The sequence below is a fragment of the Primulina tabacum genome, chromosome 7 (assembly GCF_025594145.1).
Source record: "Primulina tabacum isolate GXHZ01 chromosome 7, ASM2559414v2, whole genome shotgun sequence".
In the NCBI taxonomy this organism is placed as follows: domain Eukaryota; kingdom Viridiplantae; phylum Streptophyta; class Magnoliopsida; order Lamiales; family Gesneriaceae; genus Primulina; species Primulina tabacum.
The window spans coordinates 39,949,731-39,973,267 of NC_134556.1; the positions used below are offsets into that span (position 1 = coordinate 39,949,731).

The following is a 23,537-nucleotide window of genomic DNA, read 5'->3' on the forward strand; positions in this document are numbered from 1 at the left end:
AAAGATTTGGCTACTAAAATTTTTCTCATATCTTTTTTATCACATTGTTTTCTTTTGTTACTTGTTATATTATCTCAATAATGCATATATTTTATTACAATATTCAATTATTACAATCTTTTTTGACAGTCAATTATATGCAATTTTTTATTTACAATGTTGTTTGATTATTATCTTTCATGTAAATTGACAACAATTTCCACTGAATGCTTTTACTTTCCTAGTCACCTTTAATTTATTAGACACTTATAATTGATAACATATAAACTACACATTATTATTAGGGTGAGCAAAATTTGGTTAGACTGAATTAACCGACCGAACCAAGTTAATTCAGAAATTCGGTTCGGTTATTTTTGGAAATTCGATTTTAAATTTAAAAAAATTCGGTTATATCGGTTAATTCGACTCGGTTACGATTTTCAAAATTTTGAAATCAGCTAACCGAATTAACCGATATAATAAATACTATTATTTAATAATTTTTTATTATTTATCAATTTTAATATATTTTTAATTTTTAATTTTAAAATCAGACTTAATTCTAAAGAAAAATTTGTGATGTATGTGATTTTATGTTTTTATGCATTTGTGTAGACTTTAGTGTTCAAAAAAATTATATATATAATTAAAGTTAAATCACATTTTTTAAAAAAACTAATCGGTTAATTCGGACACCAACCTAATTAACCGATTTTAATTCGGTTCGGTTTTAATCGGTTATGAAAAATAATTCGGTTGGTTCGGTTATTGCTAAATATTTGTTCGGAACGATTGTGACTAATTTAGTTCGGTCACCGATCGAATGCTCACCCATATTAGTATAACAATCTATCATCACATAAAAAGTACTGATGGATTGATTCAAAAAAATATTGATTAAATGTTGTCATTTATTTGTAATTTATAATAATAATATTTTTGACAATAAATCATCTTTTTACTGACTCTTATGACACTGATTTTAATATTTCATATTAACTCATAAGTATAATTAGCACAATCAAATTACTATTGTCATATTGGTATTATCTCAAGAAAAATAATATATTTAATTTTTCTAATTGTTTAAATATCTTAACGGGATCATTTGTGTACCCTTATCTTGAGAAAAATTCATTGCATTTATAAAGTTTGAACGGTAAATATAACTTTATAGTATACATTTAATTTGGAAACTGAATTCATTGTATGACAAACACTTCTTCCAATTCTATTTTTTTGTGTAACCCAAAAGAGTTTGTAGGATCGAGCGCTTGCCGCTTTACCAAAAGCTGAAGCTAGTAGTAATGGTGTAACTCAAATCTTTTAAACCGCACAGCAACTCAAGCACCACGGTTCGATCGCTCCACCAAGCAGGGACAATTATTGCACCCAACAATCTCCCTCCCAATAATTGCACTCCTTGCAATCAATGAGAATTGAACACGTGACCTTGGCTCTGATACCAATTATAGGACCGAACGCTTGCCGCTTTACCAAAAGCTATAGCTAGTGGTAATGGTACAACTTAAATATTTTAAACCGCACAGCAACTCAAGCATTACGATTCGAACCCTCCACCAAGCAGTGACAATTATTGCACCCAACAGAGTTAATATTTTTTCTCTTTTATCTTCTCCAACTCACTGTAAAAAGTTATTAAAAAATATTTATATCTAGAAAAATATTTTTTTTTCGTGTCTATATATTTTGTTATATGTAAACATATATTCTACTTCATTGTCTTAATTGTCATATATCTTTACTATATAATTTGTGTACATTGAAGATGAATAAGTTCATTTTGTAGTTTTTTTTATTACCTAGACTTAGGTTGATATATTAATATGTAATATACATAGATATAAGAATTTTCAAATTCAATTTATTCACAATGATTTTTCATAACTAAGGCCAACTCAAAATAATAAAAATTAGGAATCATAATTATTTTAATTATGATATAAAAATAATATGTGGAAACTTTTTTTGACATTTTAATTGCAAAATATAGTGATAAATGCATGTATGTGCACTATTTCATTGTGACAATTATAACTTTATTTAAATATCTTATTTCTCTTTCAAGGATCAAAATTTGTTTATTTCTTATTTTGATTATCGACAAATCCAATATTTCATTAAATTTTTTTGTTAATAATATTTACATGAGTTTTATTGAATATTTATCCAATAAGAAAGGGATAAATTATAATTCAATATATAATAATATTTGAAAACTGCAGAATGCTTCTAAATTTAAAAATCGAGTAACATGTAAGGGATCAATTCAAAACTAAAAGTTGATGCAACATGTTTCTTCTAGCTTTACAATAGAATAATGTAGAATCGATCGTTTTTCGCTTTACCAAAAGCTATAACTGATGGTAACTATGCAAGTCAAATATTTAAATCATAAAACAACTCAAGCGCCTACCCATCGTGGACAATTATTATACCAGACAATCTATCTCCTAATCATTGCACCAATTTCAATCAATGAAAATCAAAGTCGCGATCTTGGCTCTGATACCAATTGTAGGCTCGATAGTTTACTGTTTTATCAAAACCTATAGATTATGGTAACAGTGCAAATCAAATATTTTAAATAGTACAACAGCTCAAGCGCAACATTTCAATCACTCTACCCAACTTGATTAATTATTGTACCCAACAAATAAGTTTATGCAAATAACATTTTACTATATCATATGAATTTATAAGACATTTGAATAGAATATATACTTGCCATTTTACGTAAATAGTAGAGAAAAAAAATTATTTTTCATCTATTTGAAAATTTATATTTTAAAATATGATGAAATTAAATTTGAAATCAAGAGAAAAATTAAGAAAATGTAGAACACCACAGTGCATGAACTTTTGCTTTGTACAGTGACAAAACATAAGGTGAGACCGAGTGAGATACTTATATATGTAAGTCTTATTCAACTTAGCCCATTATAATTTTTTTATTAACTCACTTTGTCCTTCGTTTTTACTTCACTAACTTTGCAGTGTGACTAATTGAAGCATTAACTTTTTACATAGTGGCCTCCACTCTCACCGAATTCAATCTTTAGAAATCGGTATTAGTAGTTTATATGTAATAGACAATTATTTAGTTTTTATTTTCTGCCATTTGATTAATTGTGTAATTTTTTATGTTCTACCTAATTCATTTTTAGAATTTTTATTAAATTTTTATAATCATGATTAGAAGTGTTGCACACATACAATATAAAATTAATATATTTTAAAATGTTAATATTGAAGTGTCGAATAAATATATTAAATCATTAATTAAGAACTTTTAGCAAAACAGTATACATCATAATTCAGATTTAAATATTAATATACAAATAAAGAATTGCGATGAATATCTTACAAAATAAATCGTGTTAGCCCAAAAAGATTAAATATGACTATTGTAAATGAATCTTTATTAATTAATTAGAAAATTGTCAGCAAATGTGCTGAATTAATTAGAATGTTTTCAATATAATATGTCGATAAATTTTTTTCATATGAGTTAGTGATTGAGTCTTTATGAACATTTAAAAAAATATGTCTTTAGTTATAGTAACGGTGTCTTATAATTTAAAATATTAAATGAAACAAATTATCAAGATAAAAAATTAATTAAGAAATTCAAGAATATGTGATTACTCAATTAGTTTAATTGACACGCTCTTTAGTTTGTTGATTTAATATATGTTAAATCCACAATCAGTGAGTTTGACAAGAATTCTTTTAGACTAAAATACAATTATAATAAATTACTTGATTGTATATGTAATAAAATTTTGTATATTTCATATATGTTTGATTTATTTCATTTATAAGGTTGAAATTTTATATATTATGATATAAGATTTATGATACATCTTAACATCAATAAATTCACTAAAAATTTATATATTAATTTTCGATACCATATAATTCTGGATTCGCCCAGACTTTTTGTATTCGTTTGTTTGAATTTATTGTTCCTCATTTTACCAAGACTCATAATATGTCAAACATGAAAGTGAATATTAATTTAAAAAGATAACAATATTTATATATTGTAATAAATATATTTACCCCTCACGATACTGATAAAACTAACTTAAAAATAATATGTTGCCGAACATATTTTCAGAAATCCAAAAATACAACTCAAATGTTAACTTTGACACTCATTTTTAAGTGACTGTCAAAATATCTCAACAATCCACAATTTTTGGATAAGATAGTAACATCACAATTTGAAATCAAAATGATTTTTTCTATTTTATATCAAGAATTCATGATTGAAAATCAATAATATTAGATAGATAGATATTTAATATAAACTCGTGCGAGCTTATTTAGGCTTACCTTTAAATTAGTCGACAAAATTTCAACTCAACTCACTCAAACTGTTTGGCGGTGCAGGTCAAACCGACAGACTCAACCCAAATTGACGGTTCAAATCACAACGATCTTTTACCGTGTTTTATTTAAATAATTTATAAATATAAATCGCAAAAAAATTTCGGTTGCAAAAAACTTTAATTTAAACACATAAATTCTACAAACTGTCACATGAGGACATGAAAAAAAATTAATAAGACACCAAAGAAAATTCACAATTCGATAATGAGTTATTTCTAAACATTAATTAATTAATTTAATTTACACAATGAAAAGATAAATAAAAAATCTAAATCATTGAATTAAAAATAACATATTATAATGTGGGTAGACATAAAAAAAAATACCAATTTACATAATGAAAAGATATCATTGAATAAAAATAACATATTATAATGTGAGTAGACATAAAAAATTAAATACTAATAATCACACATATTTAAAATATAAATAAGAAGAAAGAAAAGATACATTTAAAGCAAGCAATTAATAAAGAGATAAATGTAAATTCACATATAAAGTCACATATTTATATATAATAATAGAAAATTTATAATATTAGATATATAGATATTTAATATAAACTCGTGCGAGCTAATTTAGGCTCACCTTTAAATGAGTCGACAAAATTTCAACCTAACTCACTTAAATTGTTTGGCGGTGCATGCCAACCCGACAGATACAACACAAATTAACGGCTCAAATCATAACTATCTTTTACAGTATTTTATTTAAATAATTTATAATATAAGCCGCAAAAAAATTTTGGTTGCAAATAACATTAATTTAAACACATAAATTCTAGTAAATTGTCACATGAGGACATGAAAAAAAAATAAGACACCAAAAAAAATTCACAATTCGATAATGAGTTATTTCTAAATATTAATTAATTAATTTAATTTACACAATGAAAAGATAAATAAAAAATCTAAATCATTGAATTAAAAATAACATATTATAATGTGGGTAGACATAAAAAAAACTAAATACTAATTTACATAATGAAAAGATATCATTGAATAAAAATAACATATTATAATATGAGTAGACATAAAAAATTAAATACTAATAATCACACATATTTAAAATATAAATAAGGAGAAAGAAAAGATACATTTTAAGTAAGCAATTAATAAAGAGATAAATGTAAATTCACATATAAAGTCACATATTTATATATAATAATAGAAAATTTATAATATTAGATATATAGATATTTAATATAAACTCGTGCGAGCTCATTTAGGCTCACCTTTAAATGAGTCGACAAAATTTCAACCTAACTTACTTAAACTGTTTGGCGGTGCATGCCAACTCGACAGATACAACACAAATTGACGGCTCAAATCACAACGATCTTTTACCGTATTTTATTTAAATAATTTATAAATATAAGCCGCAAAAAAATTTTGGTTGCAAAAAACTTTAATTTAAATACATAAATTCTAGTAAATTGTCACATGAGGACATGAAAAAAAAAAAGATATCAAAGAAAATTCACAATTCGATAATGAGTTATTTCGAAATTTAATTAATTTAATTTACATAATGAAAAAATAAATAAAAAATCTAAATCATTGGATTAAAAATAACATATTATAATGTGGGTAGGCATAATAAAACCAAATATTAATTTACATAATGAAAAGATATCATTGGATAAAAATAACATATTATAATGTGGGTAGACATAAAAAATTAAATACTACTAATCACACTTATTTAAAATATAAATAAGGAGAAAGAAAATACACATTAAAGTAAGCAATTAATAAGATATAATCGATTTAAAATATAAATAAAGAGAAAAAAAGACACAGTAAAGTAAGCAATTAATATAAAATAAACAATTAATAAGGATATAAATGAAATTCACGTATAAAGTCATATATTTATATAGATAATAGATAAGGGCCTTATTTTCTGCGTACGTTTTTTTACACGATCTTTTAAAATTTATTAGAAGCTCAGAAGCACTAAATATTCGCTCTTATTTTAAGCATTTTTAAAAAATAACAATAGCTAAATCTAAACCATTTTTGTAATATAGAAATAAAAACCACGAAAATAAATTTTGATTAGATAATTACTCTACCTAAACATACTAACTGGTAACATCGTAAAAAAATCGTATTAAAAAATGACGATGTTGTTGGTGACAATCAAATGTTTTAATATGAAAAAAGAAAACACAATTTTGGCCAACAACATTTATTCATTTTTGTCAAAAATACTTATATAATATTTCTTTAACTATTACACACAACAAAAATATTTTTAAAAAATGCAAAATAGTGCCAATTTTAACTTTCATACGTAGATTTAACTTTCGACACACTTGATATGTTATTAATTATTAATATAATATAAATTAATAAATGGTTCGTATCGCTAACAAATTATATAAAAAAGAACTAATTAATTTGGCACTCAGGTCCAGTCCCGTTGAGGAATCTCCATTTATCCCTGCAAAAATCATATATCATGTAACCCTTTCGCGTCCTCTCCATTCTTGCGCGGCTTCTACCATCCAACTCCATATTCAGCCATGTTTTTGACGAGAAATCCGCGGGATTACACGAAGATCTTCTGGTTTGGTGAGACCAAATGCATGCATCTGCAGAAAAATTGGAGTAGGAAGTAACGAATGGGGCTAAATTCCAGTCGGTTTTAACACTGCCACCCTGCGTAGCCCAATCCTCCGCGTTCCAGAGACTCGAATATAATCTCATAGGTCGAGTGGGGAAAGGAACTCCCAGTCCCTCCAAGTTCTTGAATTCCCGTATTGGTACGCCATCCACATAGAGACTACGTAAACACAGAATAAATTAAACAATATCGATAAGCATGCAGGCGAATTACAGGAAATCTATGTATCTGAAATTATGTCTACATGTATAATTACATGATGCATTTGGGATTCCATAGGATGGAATAGGTGTGAAAATCTAGGGTCGGATCAAACCATAGGAAGAATTGTTGCTCTCTTTCACCCTTTCCATGGACGAATATGTTTGTGTGAAGTGTGTATGGATTGCCTGTTGAATTCCCCATGAATTCAATATCTATCTTGTCAGGCTGCTCACCTTCCGATATCAGCTGCATGCAGTTAATTAATTATTTAAATAATTAAAATGGTGAAATATAAAATTCAACTTATAAGAAATCATGCCCCGTTTTCATGTGAAGAAATTAAGTTGTTTGCATTGATTTTTCATCATAGAGATGAATGCATGAATCTTACATAATAAGTGGACACAGTGCCTGCAGCATTTCCGGGGACGAGCTTGATTCTCATGTCGATTTTCCCGAACAAGAACTCTTTCTTGGATTCGAAGCCTGACCCAGAAACATTGTCGAGAGACAGCGTGAGCAACTCACCATCTTCCAGTATCTGAACGTGATTAATACCCCACGTCGCAACGAAGTGTCGATGAAAGGTACCATTTCTCGTTACTATAGTTTGAGAACTGTCACAATTTCAAGGCAATCCTAATCAATTATTTTCACTAGGCTAGACCTTTTTAAATCACTTACAAATATGAAGCAGTTGTAGGAATCAAGATCAAATCTAAATTTTTTTTCCTATTTAAATCACATATTTTTACTGTTAATACGTCAATTTGAATATACGTGAGACCATTTAACATAAATTTGGTATATAACCGTACATATTAAAGATGAGGATCCTAGCAATATTTCAGCACATGCCATTCTATCGTACTATGGCCCCCATAAAATTAAACCCCTCTGTATCCAAGTAGTTGCAGGCTAGTAATGGATCTCTTTAGCCATTATTCGGTCTCCACCTTTCACCAATCCATCCACCATCTTCCAGAAATGAATGTCCATTCATTTCCCTACTTGTGGCACCACTCACTCCACATTTTTATTATTATTATTATAACTACAATATAATAAAATGTTAAAATTATTTATTTAATTGAGAAAATTTTAAATTATGAGTACTTTTCTTTTCTCCTTTTCACCATACAATAAAAAATGATTTAACTTTTTTATGGCTTGACAAAAGGGAGTCGTATTTTTTTTAATTACCCAATTAGATTTAACAAAAGGGTACATGAACGCCGACACAACCTCGTTGCATGATTGGATAGTTACTAACCGATTAAAATAAAGATAAGACATCATTATGTTTAATATACGTTGATGATGCTCAAACCTTCAACATCAAGCATAGACTCGGAGAAAATCAAGTAGACTTCACATTGATTAATTAACTTTAGAGACTTTAATTTCAAATAGATTCATAAAATATGATTATGAGAAGCATAAAAACCATACCAACGCGACTTAATGATCAAGATCTAAGATGGGTTCGTTCGATGACGATAGATTTTGTTTCTAAGAGCTGAGGATGTAGACTCTTCGCCCCTCTTCAGTAAGCATATAATATCAATGGCTTTGTTAGTTTGGCAAGCGATATATAAATATATATATATATGATAAGAAAGTACCTTGTGCTCCGTACTTTACTGCGGATCGCATACTGTAAAATAACAATGTCCACCTGCAAAATGTATTGAAATGAAGATGATGATTTAAACAAGATATTCAAGCATGTAAATGATCAATGTTGCATTCAGATTTAACAGGAGATTTATAAAAGTTTTAGAGAGTACTTAGCTTCACATAATATTGAAATGCATCGATCCATATGTAAATTAAGTGCATTAAAAGAATATATATATATATATATATATATGACTAACCTTGAAGATAAAGATGGCAAAAAAGATGATGAAAACCAAATATGGGAGGGATTTCTTTGAATGGGAAGGGTAGGGAAAATTTCTTGGTGGCATAATGGTTGCTTTCTCCAGAGACAACTGAAGAGAAGAAGGCAGGTGGTATTTAATTTCAAGGACTATCCCAATTTATCTTTTATTATAAATCAAATAATGCTAAAAAATTTATATATATGTATATGTATGTATGTATGTATGTATGTATGTATTGTAATAATTGTTTCTATCAATGCGTTGGATAGCAAATGACAGCCACTCCTCCTTCATAGCCACCACAGCCACTAGGTCTCATCCATAATGCTCCTGGATTTTTGTGGGGGTTTGTATCTTTTGGAATTACCTCAATTGGATCTGATTTTTGTGACTGTTTTTACCTCAGTGAAAATTAAGTGTCGGTGGAGTCGCGTGAAAGGATTCATACGTAGCACCCAAAATACAAGTGGATTCAAGATATATTTATCAGGTTTACCCAAAATACAAGTGGATTCAAGATATATTTATCAGGTTTACCCAAAATTTTTGGGGAAAATATAACATATATTTAATTTCATATTTCCCAGGTTTGCCACACATTTGAAATGAAATGTAAAAGTATAAAATTTCAATGATCAGAACTTTGGTGGCATCTGATTTTTAAAATAGTTTTGGTTCTTGCAATTTAGTGCAACAAAATTCTGGTTTCAGTAGGGCACTTTTTGCTAATGGTATTGTGGCCCCACACTTAATAATGTCACCGTCACAATAACCCTACATCGTGTCGTTCCCGTGGACACATTCACTGCTTGTATCCCCCAACTAAACTATTGTCATTGAAGTTCAAACGTGACAACTTTTGTATCCGTCGATAACATGACATTCATCTATTAGATGTGATGAATTATATCAAAATTGTACATCTATGTGTAGCAAATTCACTAATACTAACACGATTACAATATTTAGTTAATTTTTTGAAGACCAAAATGGATATATTTCTATTTCTTGTGAGGTTGAAATATGTTGTCACATGTTGCTTGGAATCCCATGATTTTCTTTATAATTTTTGTTAGTAAGTCATATTTACCATTCTTATGATTTACGCAATTAGCAAACACACACGCGTGAATCATTTGCCGACAACGCATAAGGAAGAATTCCATCCTTTGTATAATTGCACATAATGAATGTCATTTGGGTCCTCATTCTCCTCTATGCACGCACTTGTAGCATGCTCCACTATTTTCACTGGCAATCATATTTTAGCACAGCCTTAGGAAAATATTACAAACATATACATATATATATACAAAAATCGTCACCTTCTTGAAGTTGATAGAGTCGGAATTATCAACTTCAACGGTATATACTATAATTAATAATTAGAGTGAGTCTCATGTGAGACTGTCTCACTGATACTAATCTGTGAGACGAGTCAATCTTACTCATATTCACAATAAAAAGTAATACTCTAAGCATGAAAAATTATACTTTTTCATGGATGACCCAAATAAGAGATCCGTCTCACAAATTCGACCCGTGAGACCGTCTCATACAAGTTTTTGCCTAATAATCATTAATGATTATCCATTTTGCATATCAATCGGTACCGAAAAAGTTTATGCAAAAATTTTATACTATACATTAAACAGAACAATATGGTGAAGATTTAGGCTCTCATGGGATGTTCAGAATGCCTTCATGTATATATCTTAAATTTATTAAATTTGCATTCATTGGATAGGGTACCATTCACATGGTTACAATTTAATGTCAGCCTATTGCATATTTTTGGTTTATATATATATATATTTTTGAGACGGTCTCACGAATCTTTATATGTGAGACGGGTCAACTCTACCGATATTCACAATAAAAAGTAATAGTATTAGCATAAAAAGTAATATTTTTTCATGGATGACCAAAATAAGAGACTTTGTCTCACAAAATACAACCCGTACGACCGTCTCAGAAAAGCTTTTCTCTACTTTAACAGTACTATTGTTTATCATTGGTCCTCATTTATAATCCAAACTGGACGAGATATTAATCTCTGTTTATTTATTCCCAAGGAAACATTGTGGATGCAATAATTAGAGAATTTCGGAGGGGGTTTAATTTAGTACAAAAATGCATAAAATATTGAGATGTAAAAAAAATTTCATTTACCGATATGTCATTTAACTTCGTTTTTACCACGACTTTATTAAAGTTTGATATGATATACGAAATATCTTAAATTATTTAAATTTTAGAGTAAAGTTTAGATTCCTGAGATAATTATTTTATAGAATTTCGATTTAATTAAAATATTAATAATTATAACTAAAATAAACCAACTCGGATAAGTGATGAGATGTTATTGGAGATAAATTAAGCATTTTAAAAAAACGAAAATTTGAGGATATTTGTATGAACTAATAATAGATTCCGCATTCAGGGGCAGCGCCATCGGTAAACCTCGACTTATCCCAGCAATAATCATATTTCTTATAACTCTTTTGTATTCTCTGCATTCTAACGTGGTTTCTAACGTCCAGCTCCATATTTAGCCACGTTTTTGACGAAAAATCGGCCGAACCACAAGAAGAAGTTGCGTCTCTCTGAGACCAAACACAAGCATCCGCTGAAAAATTGGAGAAGGAAGCAGTACTGGATGGAGCTAAATCCCTGTCGGTTCCAACACCACCACCCTGTGTAGTCCCATCTTCTGGATACCCCAGACTCAAATATATTCTCATCGGTTGAGCATTAGGGAATGGAACGCCAAATTCCACCAAGTTCTTGAATTCTCGTATTGGTATATCATCCACGTAGAATCTAGGATGAAATTGATAAAGGAGAAGTAAAGATGGGTATATTTTAGATGCTAGCTAGACAAATCAGTTTATAAGAAAACAAATGAAGTATATATATATATGAATCTATTGTAGAAACTTACATTATGCATTTGGGATTCCATACAATGTTGTAGTTGTGGAAGTCTCGGGTCGGGTCAAACCATAGGAAGAGTCTTTGCTCTCTTTCACCCTTTCCTCGGACGAACACATTTGTGTGAAGTGTGTAAGGATCGCTTGTTGAATTCCCCATAAATTCAAGCTCTATCCTGTCATGTTGCTCACCCTCTGATGCCATCTGAAATATATATCATCGTCAAACTCAACATTTTAAAAATATATATTTGTAAATCCATCGCGTCTATGTTACACTTAGAGAACTTCTCCTGATATATCGTCAACCATTGGATTGAGGTAGACCCGTTGTTTAATTTACCAGTCCCCATGAAGTGATTATACAATTATTCAATTGTTCTCGAAAAGTATCTTACATAATACTTTGATGCTGTTCCTGCGGCATCTGCATGGGTGAGCTTGATTTTCATGCCGATATTACCAAATAAGAATTCTTCTTTGGATTGAAACTCCGTCCCAGAAGTTTTTTCGAGTGAGAGTGAAGGCGTCGTCATCTCGCCATCCTCGAGTATCTTAGCACGGCGATCACCCTCCGTCACAGTGAGGTGCTCGTGAAATGTACCATTTTCAGGGCTGTCACCAAAAAAAAAAAAATGCAATTTAATAAGATTCACAATCAAGATATTATTATGTTGATATATACCTTAATTAAAAATGCTATTTGTTTTGTTTTTTTTTAAAAAAAAAAAATTAATGTAATAAATGATCAGAGCATTATTTATCTAGGCAATTAAATTTAAGCTACAAAATATTTAAGTTTGTTGAAAAGTATACTTGATTAGCTATACCAATTAATCCATGATTGAATGACAAGGATAAGGTGGGGTTGGATATATTGAATGTAGATTGATTACCTTCAACGTCGGCCATGAAGTTACAACTCATGATTTTTGTGCAGAGCAGGAGAAAAAGATTATAAACAAAAATCAAAACAAACAAATTGGAAGTAATCGAGACATCTTATTTATTATTTTCTATCATTTGATAAATTATTTTAATTTTTTTAAAAAAACATTTCTTTCAAAAAAAAATTTCGGATCAAAAGTATCGTGTATGTCATACTCGCGCTAGTGTATATACATATATAAAGAGAGGCCACCAGCTCCTTTCCTCCCCCGTGATACATATATCCTTTACAGATTCAAGCAGATTCCAATTAAGATTTCCTACACTTGCTTCATCTTCCTCAAATAGGAACGACGATATCATAGACTTTTTCAAATTTATGATGGAATTACAGAAAATACCTTGTGCTTTGTTGTCCACTGCGAGCCGCAGATAGCTTTAGAGGTGCGATAATGTCCGCCTGCAAGAATATTGTTGAATCCCACAACAATTAAACAAAGATTCTGGACGTACATTAGATTTAAGATTAATTAAAATAACTATTTGTGTGCTTCCACAGTATATATCAAACTTAGTTATCACTTCACTTTCTTGGACTGTCGGCATCGAACTCGTGACCAAGTGGTACCAACACGTACAAATACAATATTTAAAATCAACAAAGAAACAAGCAACAGAAAAACAAAACATGATGAATGCACTGTTTTTTATTTAACAAACGTTTTGCTGCAATATATATATATATATATATATATATATATATATATATATAAACAGATTTTGGTATGTAAAAAGATGACCTTGAACACAAAAATGGAAAAGAGGATGATGAAAGCCAAAAATGGGAGGAGCTTCTTCGAACGAGACAAGTGGGAATAATTTCTTGGTTGCATGATGGAACTGGCTGGTTCTTGAAATTATGCGAGAGAGGAAATGAAGCTGCAGGCTGAGTGGTTGCCTTTCAATGACTCCTCCTCCCAATAATATTTCTGTTAAAAATTGTTTTATATATGTGATATTTGGTTGTATGATTTTGTTGGGAAGCAAATTGCAACCATTCCTTTATGTCAATGACACCAATGGGCCACTGTGCATGTGCTTACAGGAATTATGTCCTTTGCATTCTTTGGTACTTATCGATATATATCTAAATTGACCCATATTTAATCTTGGTTTCTAAAGCATCATGATTTACATTTTAAATAAAATAAAATAAAATTAGCAGAACCAAAAAAATTAAATGTGGTGTCGGTGTATCAGAGCTTTTTAGATTTTCCAATAATAAATATTTAAGAATTTGAAGTAATTTTATTGAGCTAAGGTATAGTATAGTTACAACATTTTCATTTTGGGGGAGTCGTAACAATTATTTAAAACAATAAATTAATATAATATAAAGTATATTTTGTTATTTAGATCCGGGCAAACTTTTTATAGGGAAAAAAAAAAAATGAACCCCTTTCCGCAATTCTGCCATTATATTACATGAACCCTACTTAGCACGGAACATAGCTTATATGGTTAAATGAGGCCTAACGTTAACCTAACGACAAGAAAAGAAAATCACGAGGTCTATGTGTTTCACTCTTGCATATTTTGGTGAAAATAAATTTTTATTTTTTTATGAAACAAATAAATATATAGGTATTTGTTAGGGTGTGAAAATACAATTATATCAAAAACATGAATTATTTTCTGTCATAAATATGATAATATAATATTCGTAAAAATTTGTATGTTGTATTATTCCATGTAAATAGGAGATTGATTTTACTGAAAATTGCATATAAGTATCGACTCTTATGGATTCTCTCCAATCTTCTATAAGCCTGCTGTTGTAACCAATTAAGAATGAAGATAAATCTCATTATGTTGATGTTGCTGAAGAAACAAGTGTCGTCAATTCTCAATTTTATGATATTTGTCGGTGTTCTAGAATTAGCGCAATTATAATTTTATATATATTTATATATATATATATATATATATATATATATATATATCCATAAATGATAATGCCATACATTGATTTGTACCATTTTAATGCTATTTATTAAATTATAACTAAGTAAAAATTCTCGTAAATAATTTCGGTGATAAATATTTGTCAATCTTGTGCCTGAAATTATAATTTAGTTATTATTAATAATGAAAAAATAATGTTGATAAATATATGACTAAATAATAAAAATATATATAGTATGTATATGTAGAATGTATAAATTAGGCACAAAAGAGTGAAATGTTTTTAGAATGATAGAAAGGTATTTTATTAGTAAAAATAATATACACAATCAGTCTAAGACAGAAACACGTGGGTACTGTTTTTGCTATGGCACTATTTTTATTTATTTCTAAAAAATTATTTATTTTTTATTTTTTTTGCTTCAATTGTTTCTATAATTTTCAATTAAACTAATTAAACCGTTTTCTTTTTTTAAATAAAACTCAACCTCTGTATTATTGGGCTATTGCATTTTCGTAGTCTTTAGCTATTGGGCTATGAAAAATTGGCACAATGCTATCCACGTAGTGTTTTGAATGTATGTCAAAAGCCCGAAACCAATTTCCAATGTATAAATCTCTGTTTATTATTATTATTTATTTATTTCCTGAAAATTTGTTTAAAAATCGATTTTAATTCCGTTCAATTTCTTTGTTTTTTGATGAAAATTCGATCAATTTTTTTTTATATAAAATAATAATTTGATTTATTCAATTTTGAACCATCCGATTCACTAAGTTGGTTTTCTCATCCTACACTCCTACTAAATAAGAAGCATCTACACAAATTGAACATGAAGCTTTCCAGGGCCTCGGCCAATGCCGTCGGTTCGTTTCCAGGCGGAACGGCTACCGATGCAAAACTGATATACACTACTGATTTTGGACCCTTTTGGTGTTGCAGCCATGATAGGCAGTCATTTTCTTGGTTTGTTATTGAACCGAGCGGTGTAGGAGATGAAAGAAGTAAAGGGCCGACGTTGAGAAAATGCTGGAGTTTCGATTTAAGGTCTTCCGCGATTATGGGGTCAATTTCTTCGAAAGAATGCAGGACGACTGCGGTGGATTTTGGTAGTACCATTTTGTGAATTGTTATTGCCAGTGATGTTGGATTTCTGGTGTGGAAAATCTCTGGAGCAACATCACTGAAGTTTGCCACCGACATTCCAGGGATAAATGATAACTTCTGTTTCCATAGTAATGGCGCCTGTTTGCCACGAGAGGCCAAAGTTAATAATGGAGTATTGTTGCTGCCATTATGGGTAAACAGATGGTGTTGGAGTATATGGTTTCGTTAGAGGAAGACGAGTTGAAAAAGGAGGATTGGATTCCTGGCGTCGAGTTTCCTAGCTTTTGCACTAGGCTGAGTAGAGGAGTGGTGCGCGTGCCGAAAGGGAATGCAAGAACACTAATATGTGAGTGGATTACCATATTGTTTATTAGCTATGATTGTGATTTAAACGAGTTTTTTTTTATGAGGGAAAAACTTTTGGGGATAAAATTAAAATTTATAGAACTTTATTGTGTGTGGGGGCTTACTTGCTTGGGAAATCCATGAAAAATATTGGGTTTAAAGCTTGTGGCTACGCCAATTACTTTTCCAGACAAACTTTGTGGTTGTATAAAGAATTTGTAGGTTAGGAACGAAACAATATTCAAAGGATCAAGAAATTATGATTTTCAACGTCTAAAATAATAGATAAATAAATATAAAGTGACTAACATGTAAATAGATGATATAAATTCATCGCCAAGTCAAAATATATTTCAATGCCCTAAAATAATCAAACTATTTTCTCTATGAATATTATCAGGTTTGGTCGCTGAACTACCCAGAAATTATACATGTTTAGTGAAAATGGGCCTTCCAGTAGTAATTATGCCATGAACGGAAAGCAAGAAAATAAGAAGCTCAACCCAATAATTTTAGTTGGGCTAAGATATGAATAGCCCGAAGCATTATGGGTCCGGATCTTACATCTGTTTGTATCCATTTTGATTCTTTTTTTTCCTCCCTGGAAATGATTTGTTTGATTTCCGAGGGTAAATTCTCGGTTTAGTCCCAAATCTTAAGTGTGTTTCCGATTTAGTCTCAAATCATTTTTTCGACCCAATTTAGTCCCAAATCTACCCATTATTTTATCCAATCGATCTTACCGTCAATTCGGAGTTTGAATTAACGGAAGAGAAGAGAAATAAGTTTCTGCCTTTCTGCCTTAACAAAAACCTAAATCAATTCACTTGCCCTAATCGTTCCTTTCTCTTCCAAGCTGCCTGCTGCAACAACTACAACTATCTTCCTCCACGCACCGATCAGTTCACCAAGCTACCTGCCTTTCTGCCTTGAACAAAAAACCCCAATCAGTTCACCAGCCCTAATCGATCCTTTCTCTTCCAAGCAAGTCCATAGTTGCCTGCTGCAAGAACTATCTTCTTCCACACACCGCTGCACGCTCGAGATAGCCAAGTGTTCTTTTTTTCGCTACTCATTCAATTTTTAATGCACTGCAATTCCACTCACAGCTGCACGTTTCATACAGTCACGACCATGGTTTGTTGTTTTATTTTTAATTGCCTACAATGGCATTTGTGTTCTTTCCTTCGGTTTTTTCAATGTTATTTTTTTCTTAATTATAGGAGAATTCTTAATCTGGTTTGCATTTAATTTTTAATTGCCTACAATTGATAAATTCTTGACTATTATTCCATATGTGATTAAGGTGACTGAGTGGATACCTAATGGCTAGACGGAGTAATTCCTCAAGAAAGAGCACTCCAAATTATGGTAATGCATTATTTTTGTAACTGTAATGCTTTTTATTTTTTTGATGCATTTTCTCGATAATTTAATGTAATTTTTGTTTTTTTATTTAGGATTAATTGGGGAACCAGATCACTTTACAATTAAAATTTATTATAATAGAAGATTCAAATCTCTTGAGAAACACGATGAATACATCGGTGAGAGGTTTGAATATTTTGATTCCGTCGATCTTGATAAGCTGGGAATGATTGAAATGTGAGGATTTATGGAAGAGCTTGGATTTGAAGATAAAAATTCTTTTAGATTTTGGCACAAAGTTGGAACTACAATTAGTGAAGACGGATATCTGGAAAATGATTCGAATGTGTTGAATATTAGAAAGTGTATTCCAATTAATTATGAGGTTGAAATATATATTGAACACTTAGATGGTAAGAATGACGAAGTTGGAGATGAAAATGTTGATAATTTTGATAATAATGAGTATGATTTTGTAGAAAATAATGAGTTAGTTGATGCAGTTGTTGTCCATGATATAGAATCTATGAAAGGAAAAAGTGTTGTCCCTGAAAGAGAAAATACAGATAATCTCCTTCATAAAATGCATGAGTATGACAGTGAAGTGGATATTTGTGCAGATAGTGACGGTTTGACCAGTCTTCATGATTCTGATGAGGAGGAAGTTAAAAATCATTTGTTATTTGACCCAAAAAAAGATATTGAAAATCAAGAGTTGAAGCTTGGTTTAGTGTTTAGCTCAAAAAAAGAAGCAAAATTCACAATTGAAAGTCACTGCATTAGAGAAGGAAGACCGGTGAAGTTTGTAAAAAATGATAACATCCGATTGTGGGCTAAATGCAATGATGATAAATGTTGTTAGATGATCCATGTTGCGAAGATGACTAATGATAGTTGTTGGCAAGTCAGAAATTTTGATGGATGTCACAGTCATTGTGTTCGTGATTTTAAAAACAAGTGTGTCAACTCAACGTGGTTGGGGAAGACGTTTGCCAAAAAATTCAGCACAAATCCTAAATTGGGACACTTGGAATTTAGGGAAGAGATTTCTACCATTCTTCAGTCAGATTTTTCAAGGAAGACCGCCTACATGGCTAAGAGAAAGACGCTGAAATTAGTGCAAGGTTCTGTCGCTGAGCAGTTTCGACAAATAAGAAAGTATTGTGCTGAATTGAAAAGATCCGACGCTGGGGCTACTGTAGTTTTGAAGTTGACAGAGGATGACGAAGGTCCAAGGTTTCAGAGATTGTATGTTTGTTTTTCAGCTTGCAAACAAGGATTTAAGAATGCTTGTCGGCATGTCATTGGTGTTGATGGATGCTTCCTAAAGGTAGAACATGGTGGGCAATTGTTATCGGCCGTGGGGCTAGATCCAAATAATAACATTTTTCCAATATGTTATGCAATGGTTGAGCGTGAAACAAAAGATAGTTGGACATGGTTTCTTCAGCTCCTAGATGAAGACATTGGTGTTGGCAATGATCCGCATACTTGGACATTTATGTCAGATAAGCAAAAAGGTTTGATTCCTGCACTTGAATCTTTGTTTCCTGATGCTGAACATAGATTTTGTGTGAGACACTTATAAAGCAATATGAAACATGATGGATTCAAGAGTGTAGCGGTTAAGATTGCCTTTTGGGCTGCGGCAAAAGCGACAAGAATTGAAGAGTTTCAAGTGCACATGGCTGAGTTGAAAGACATCGATGCAAAGGCATATGAATGGCTGGCGAAAAAACCCGAAAACCAGTGGTCTAAGGCATATTTCAGTACCACTCCTAAATCAGACATCTTGTTGAACAACATGTGTGAAAGTTTTAACAGCTTCATTATAGATGCCAGGGAGAAGCCAGTAATTGAGATGTATGAGATGATACGAAATCTTTTGATGGGCAGATTTCAAAAAAACAGAGAGAGGGCTAACAAATGGAATGGTAGAATTTGTTCAAAGATCAAAGATGTGCTTGCAAAGATATATGTGGAAGCTATTAGGTATTCTCCCATGAAGTCAGATGAAATGCACTACCAGATAATGAGATCAGATGATAGACGTGATCAGCATTCGGTTGACTTGTTCAACAGGTCTTGCAGTTTTGGGAAATATGACTTGACAAGCATACCTTGCAAGCACGCTGTATGCGCCATTTGGTGCAAAAAAGATGATCCAGAAGCATATGTCCATCCTTATTACTTGGTAGAGACATATAGAAGATGTTATGCAGCACGAATAATGCATGTCAATGGGCCAGACTTGTGGCCCCCATGTGATTTGGTGCCACCACTGCCCCAGTTTACATACAAAAAGTTGGAAGGCCTGCAAAATTACGAAGAAGAGAACCAGATGAACCACCCCCTTCTGAAAATAAGTTGAGAGGTGTAAAAAAATTTACCAAATGCAAACAATGCGGTGGATCAGGACATAACAAAAGGACTTGTAACCGGACTGGAGATGTCCAACACCAAGAAGCATTCCAAAAAGAGCCCATGACATAGCAAGGCGCTATTTTACTCAATAATAATTTGGGTGCAACAAGAAAAGAAAAACTACAGGTTCTGAAAATGAAAACTAATTTTTATTGCATTTTTTCCCAACTTTAAAAAATATGTTGTTGTATGTACTTACATGCAGGTGAAAAGAGCACGACAAGTTGGGGTTAATATTGAAGGGAGTTCATGCTCAATATCTTCGATAAATGTAATTTTTTTAAACTTTTTGATTTAATGTTATTCATACGAGTCCAATATATTGTGAAATGAAATGGTTGATGTGATATAATTATTTTGTTTGTATTGTTATAGATTAACCAATCAGTGAACATTCATACACCTGCTTTTATGAAAGATGGCGTGAGCTTCACAACAGTGTCACGACTACAAGCTTCAACAGGTGTTCGACGTAGAGTTGGTCAGTCATCATCTTCGTCACGAATTCATGGGGTCAAATCTAACTCTTCTCAGGAATCTTTCAACAAGAAATGAATTTGTGGGACGTGATATTCTGTCGAGAAGAATTTATTTTGTTTAGGAATCCAATTTCTTTGTTTTCTATTGTTTCAGTGCTTCAAGAAACTTGTTGGACTTGAATTAGTCATGTATGTGAAATGATGTTGAAAGTTGTTGTTCTCTACTGTATGAACAATTTGAATGCTGCTGCTTTCAGTATTAGATGGAATACTGTATGAATATTTTGAATGCTGCTTTCATCGAATTAGTTGGGCAATGTTCAGTATTGAAAGTTGTTGTTCTCTACTGTATGAATATTTTGAATGCTGCTGCTTTCATCGAATTAGTTGGGCAATGTTCAGTATTAGATGGTATACTAACAATGCTTGATGCATTTCTTCTGCTCGCATTCCAGTTGACTAGATGATCTTCAACTTAATGGTTGGAGTTGTCTGCATTCTCATTTTCAACCATTTACGAACACTCAATAGTTACATAACAGCATATGAGGAGGACCTTTATTGTGTTTTATTGTCATTCCTTTATGTTGTTCCTCAATCAAATGTTTAGAACAGATCTTTACGATTCCGAAAGCAAATGATCTGGCTGGAACGAGCACAAGCTCATTCAACTTAATTCTTGGAAACACTGCTGCCATGATCTGCTATTTTATTAAAAGAAAGTTGCATCTTTTGAAATAACTTAGTTGTGTGTAGCTGTTACCACTTCAACTCAATGGCTATACAATTGAATCAGCATCATTCATTGGAATTTTCGGCTGCAAAGTTGTATTTAAAATGGGTTCAACATATTAGAATTCATAATACCAAAAGCATCATGAAATGATATAAACGCAATTCACATCAAAGCTTAATAAAATATATGAACTCTGATGATCGGTTTACATCTCTTATTTTCATATCGAAGACGTCGTTGTGAACTCTTTTCATTCAATTGATTCAAGTTTGCTGCTACGTGTGAAAGAAGTTCACATTTTTTTACCAATACACCAAAATCATACATAGTCTTGAGTCAACGAACGAACACTACAAATCCAAGTTAAAGATACACAAAGATATCTAATTTTCGCCACTAATTTCTAGAGATTGTACTAGTTGTTTAATCTCTTCCACTAACCCTGCAACCTTCTTTAAATGATTGCGGTTCTCATTTTCTAAATATAAAAGCAAATCTTTCACTTTTAATAATTTTTCAGCGTCAGTACTTCTGTTTGGAGCGGTGTTAAAAGTTGCACACGAACTTTCTTCGTCAGACATAAATGAAGCAGATGAATTTTGTTTCTCTAGGTATGCATGAAAAGCATTTGATGCTTCATCCCTATTCCAGTATGATTTATGATAAGCCCCACTGAATTTGTTGACTTGACTATGTGCTTCTTCCCATGTCTCGTATACACCAGGTTTACGTCCAACGAAGACAACATATGTTTTCCCCTACAATACAAAAAAATACAAAGCAATTTTCAATGCTTTATAAACAAGTATGATTACAATATAACAGTACTTGAAATTAAAGGGTGCACCACCATTTTGTTAGCTTTCTTCGATGACCTCCTGAAAATGAGAGGTAAAAAAAACATGATATTACATGAATGAAAAAATTATATTTTTAGAAGCCAAAGTAAAATATTAGTCATGTAAAGATTTCGGCTATTTAGGAGCAGGAAAAGGAGTTCTCATATGTCGGTAAATGAACCTACCAAATGATAGTCATCATTCATATTTTATAAAAGATCATATACACAACAGAATGAAGGACAGGAAGTAATAGAAATTGTCAATGTACTTGTCTTTGCCCAGCACAAGGAAAGGTCTTTAAGAATCATATTATCATATTTGGATTCCATAAACTTGCACCACCAAACAAGAACTAACTCAATTTCTTTGATTCGCTGTTAAAAGCACTGGGATAGTTATCAAATTGAAATCAAGCAGCTGTTGTGAATGCTAGAGACGAAGATCAACATCCAAAAATGATTTTGTGCAGTTCTATCTCTTTCAACTTCACAGCCGCAACATTACCATCCTGCAGTCCAAACAAGCCCTCAACTTCCTCCCATAATCAGCTTTTTATCCATTCAAGATTACCATCATCTAATCCTCGGATTCTCTGTTTATCTGTCTAACTTAACCAAAGATTTTCACGAACCCATCTCAAAAATACTGGAAAGCCGACTTGAAATTGAACAAGTACCGAAGAAAGAACAGATGATTACCTCGAGAGTGTGTCGGTGCGTGGAGGAAGATAGTTGTAGTTGTTGCAGCAGGCAGCTTGGAAGAGAAAGGAACGATTAGGCCAAGTGAATTGATTTGGGTTTTTGTTAAGGCAGAAAGGCAGAAACTTATTTCTCTTCTCTTCCGTTAATTCAAACTCCGAATTGACGGTAAGACCGATTGGGATAAAATAATGGGAAGATTTGGGACTAAATTGGGTCGAAAAAATGAATTAGGACTAAATCGGGAAACACACTTAAGATTTGGGACTAAACCGAGAATTTACCCGATTTCCGACAATAAAGAATCGGATCCAATCACACACTTATTTTAAAATTTTAACAGCGAACTTTCTAAACTGTTTCGAATAAATCATATCTTTTCTCATAAAATTAGAGACCAAAATATTGAGTTATGAGCGTGGAAATATTAATGAACTAACCTGATTTATTAGTTTTTCGACCCGAACTCGAACATGTTTGAACTTTTTTCCAACCGAACTTGAACTTAAATTACTTTGTTCAATAATTGACGAACTGATAGCGACCATTAACATTTTATTATTAGAATATAATTATATATTAATAAAAAATCTGAAGTATTGAGTACTTATTTTTAACAATAGTTT

General features: G+C 31.2%; 5 protein-coding genes across 5 annotated transcripts; 2 read left to right on the forward strand and 3 right to left on the reverse strand.

The window, feature by feature from the left end:
• Positions 1–6,725: 6,725 nt before the first annotated feature.
• On the reverse strand, positions 6,726–9,293 carry LOC142552023 (xyloglucan endotransglucosylase protein 7-like). Its single transcript, XM_075661590.1, has 5 exons — positions 9,117–9,293; positions 8,862–8,914; positions 7,628–7,853; positions 7,289–7,482; positions 6,726–7,191 (listed from the first exon to the last, which is right to left on the reverse strand). The coding sequence occupies exons 1-5, from the start codon at positions 9,207–9,209 to the stop codon at positions 6,798–6,800; spliced, it is 960 nt and encodes a 319-aa protein (XP_075517705.1). The 5' UTR covers positions 9,210–9,293; the 3' UTR covers positions 6,726–6,797.
• A 2,166-nt stretch (positions 9,294–11,459) lies between these two features.
• LOC142552024 (xyloglucan endotransglucosylase protein 7-like) lies at positions 11,460–13,977 on the reverse strand. The gene is made up of 5 exons (XM_075661592.1): positions 13,747–13,977; positions 13,348–13,406; positions 12,457–12,673; positions 12,070–12,263; positions 11,460–11,948 (listed from the first exon to the last, which is right to left on the reverse strand). The coding sequence occupies exons 1-5, from the start codon at positions 13,837–13,839 to the stop codon at positions 11,546–11,548; spliced, it is 966 nt and encodes a 321-aa protein (XP_075517707.1). The 5' UTR covers positions 13,840–13,977; the 3' UTR covers positions 11,460–11,545.
• Positions 13,978–17,627: 3,650 nt separating this feature from the next.
• On the forward strand, positions 17,628–20,773 carry LOC142551009 (uncharacterized). Its single transcript, XM_075660058.1, has 4 exons — positions 17,628–17,735; positions 17,825–20,282; positions 20,362–20,427; positions 20,532–20,773. The coding sequence occupies exon 2, from the start codon at positions 19,327–19,329 to the stop codon at positions 20,101–20,103; it is 777 nt and encodes a 258-aa protein (XP_075516173.1). The 5' UTR covers positions 17,628–17,735; positions 17,825–19,326; the 3' UTR covers positions 20,104–20,282; positions 20,362–20,427; positions 20,532–20,773.
• On the forward strand, positions 18,613–19,320 carry LOC142550788 (uncharacterized). Its single transcript, XM_075659845.1, has one exon. It carries the CDS (start codon positions 18,613–18,615, stop codon positions 19,318–19,320), a length of 708 nt encoding a protein of 235 aa, XP_075515960.1.
• Positions 20,774–21,653: 880 nt separating the features above from the next.
• On the reverse strand, positions 21,654–23,118 carry LOC142551010 (uncharacterized). Its single transcript, XM_075660059.1, has 3 exons — positions 22,912–23,118; positions 22,222–22,249; positions 21,654–22,129 (listed from the first exon to the last, which is right to left on the reverse strand). The coding sequence occupies exons 2-3, from the start codon at positions 22,222–22,224 to the stop codon at positions 21,755–21,757; spliced, it is 378 nt and encodes a 125-aa protein (XP_075516174.1). The 5' UTR covers positions 22,225–22,249; positions 22,912–23,118; the 3' UTR covers positions 21,654–21,754.
• Between the last annotated feature and the right edge of the window lie 419 nt (positions 23,119–23,537).

Coding starts and splice junctions, on each gene's coding strand:
- LOC142551009 (XM_075660058.1), top strand. CDS start 19,327: ATGAAACATGATGGATTCAAGAGTGTAGCGGTTAAGATTGCCTTTTGG.
- LOC142550788 (XM_075659845.1), top strand. CDS start 18,613: ATGACTAATGATAGTTGTTGGCAAGTCAGAAATTTTGATGGATGTCAC.
- LOC142552023 (XM_075661590.1), bottom strand. CDS start 9,209: ATGCCACCAAGAAATTTTCCCTACCCTTCCCATTCAAAGAAATCCCTC. Junction 8,915..9,116: donor TTGCCATCTTTATCTTCAAG/GTTAGTCATATA, acceptor TACATTTTGCAG/GTGGACATTGTTATTTTACA. Junction 7,483..7,627: donor GCACTGTGTCCACTTATTAT/GTAAGATTCATG, acceptor AACTGCATGCAG/CTGATATCGGAAGGTGAGCA.
- LOC142552024 (XM_075661592.1), bottom strand. CDS start 13,839: ATGCAACCAAGAAATTATTCCCACTTGTCTCGTTCGAAGAAGCTCCTC. Junction 12,674..13,347: donor AGTGGACAACAAAGCACAAG/GTATTTTCTGTA, acceptor TTTTGGTGACAG/CCCTGAAAATGGTACATTTC. Junction 12,264..12,456: donor GAACAGCATCAAAGTATTAT/GTAAGATACTTT, acceptor TATATATTTCAG/ATGGCATCAGAGGGTGAGCA.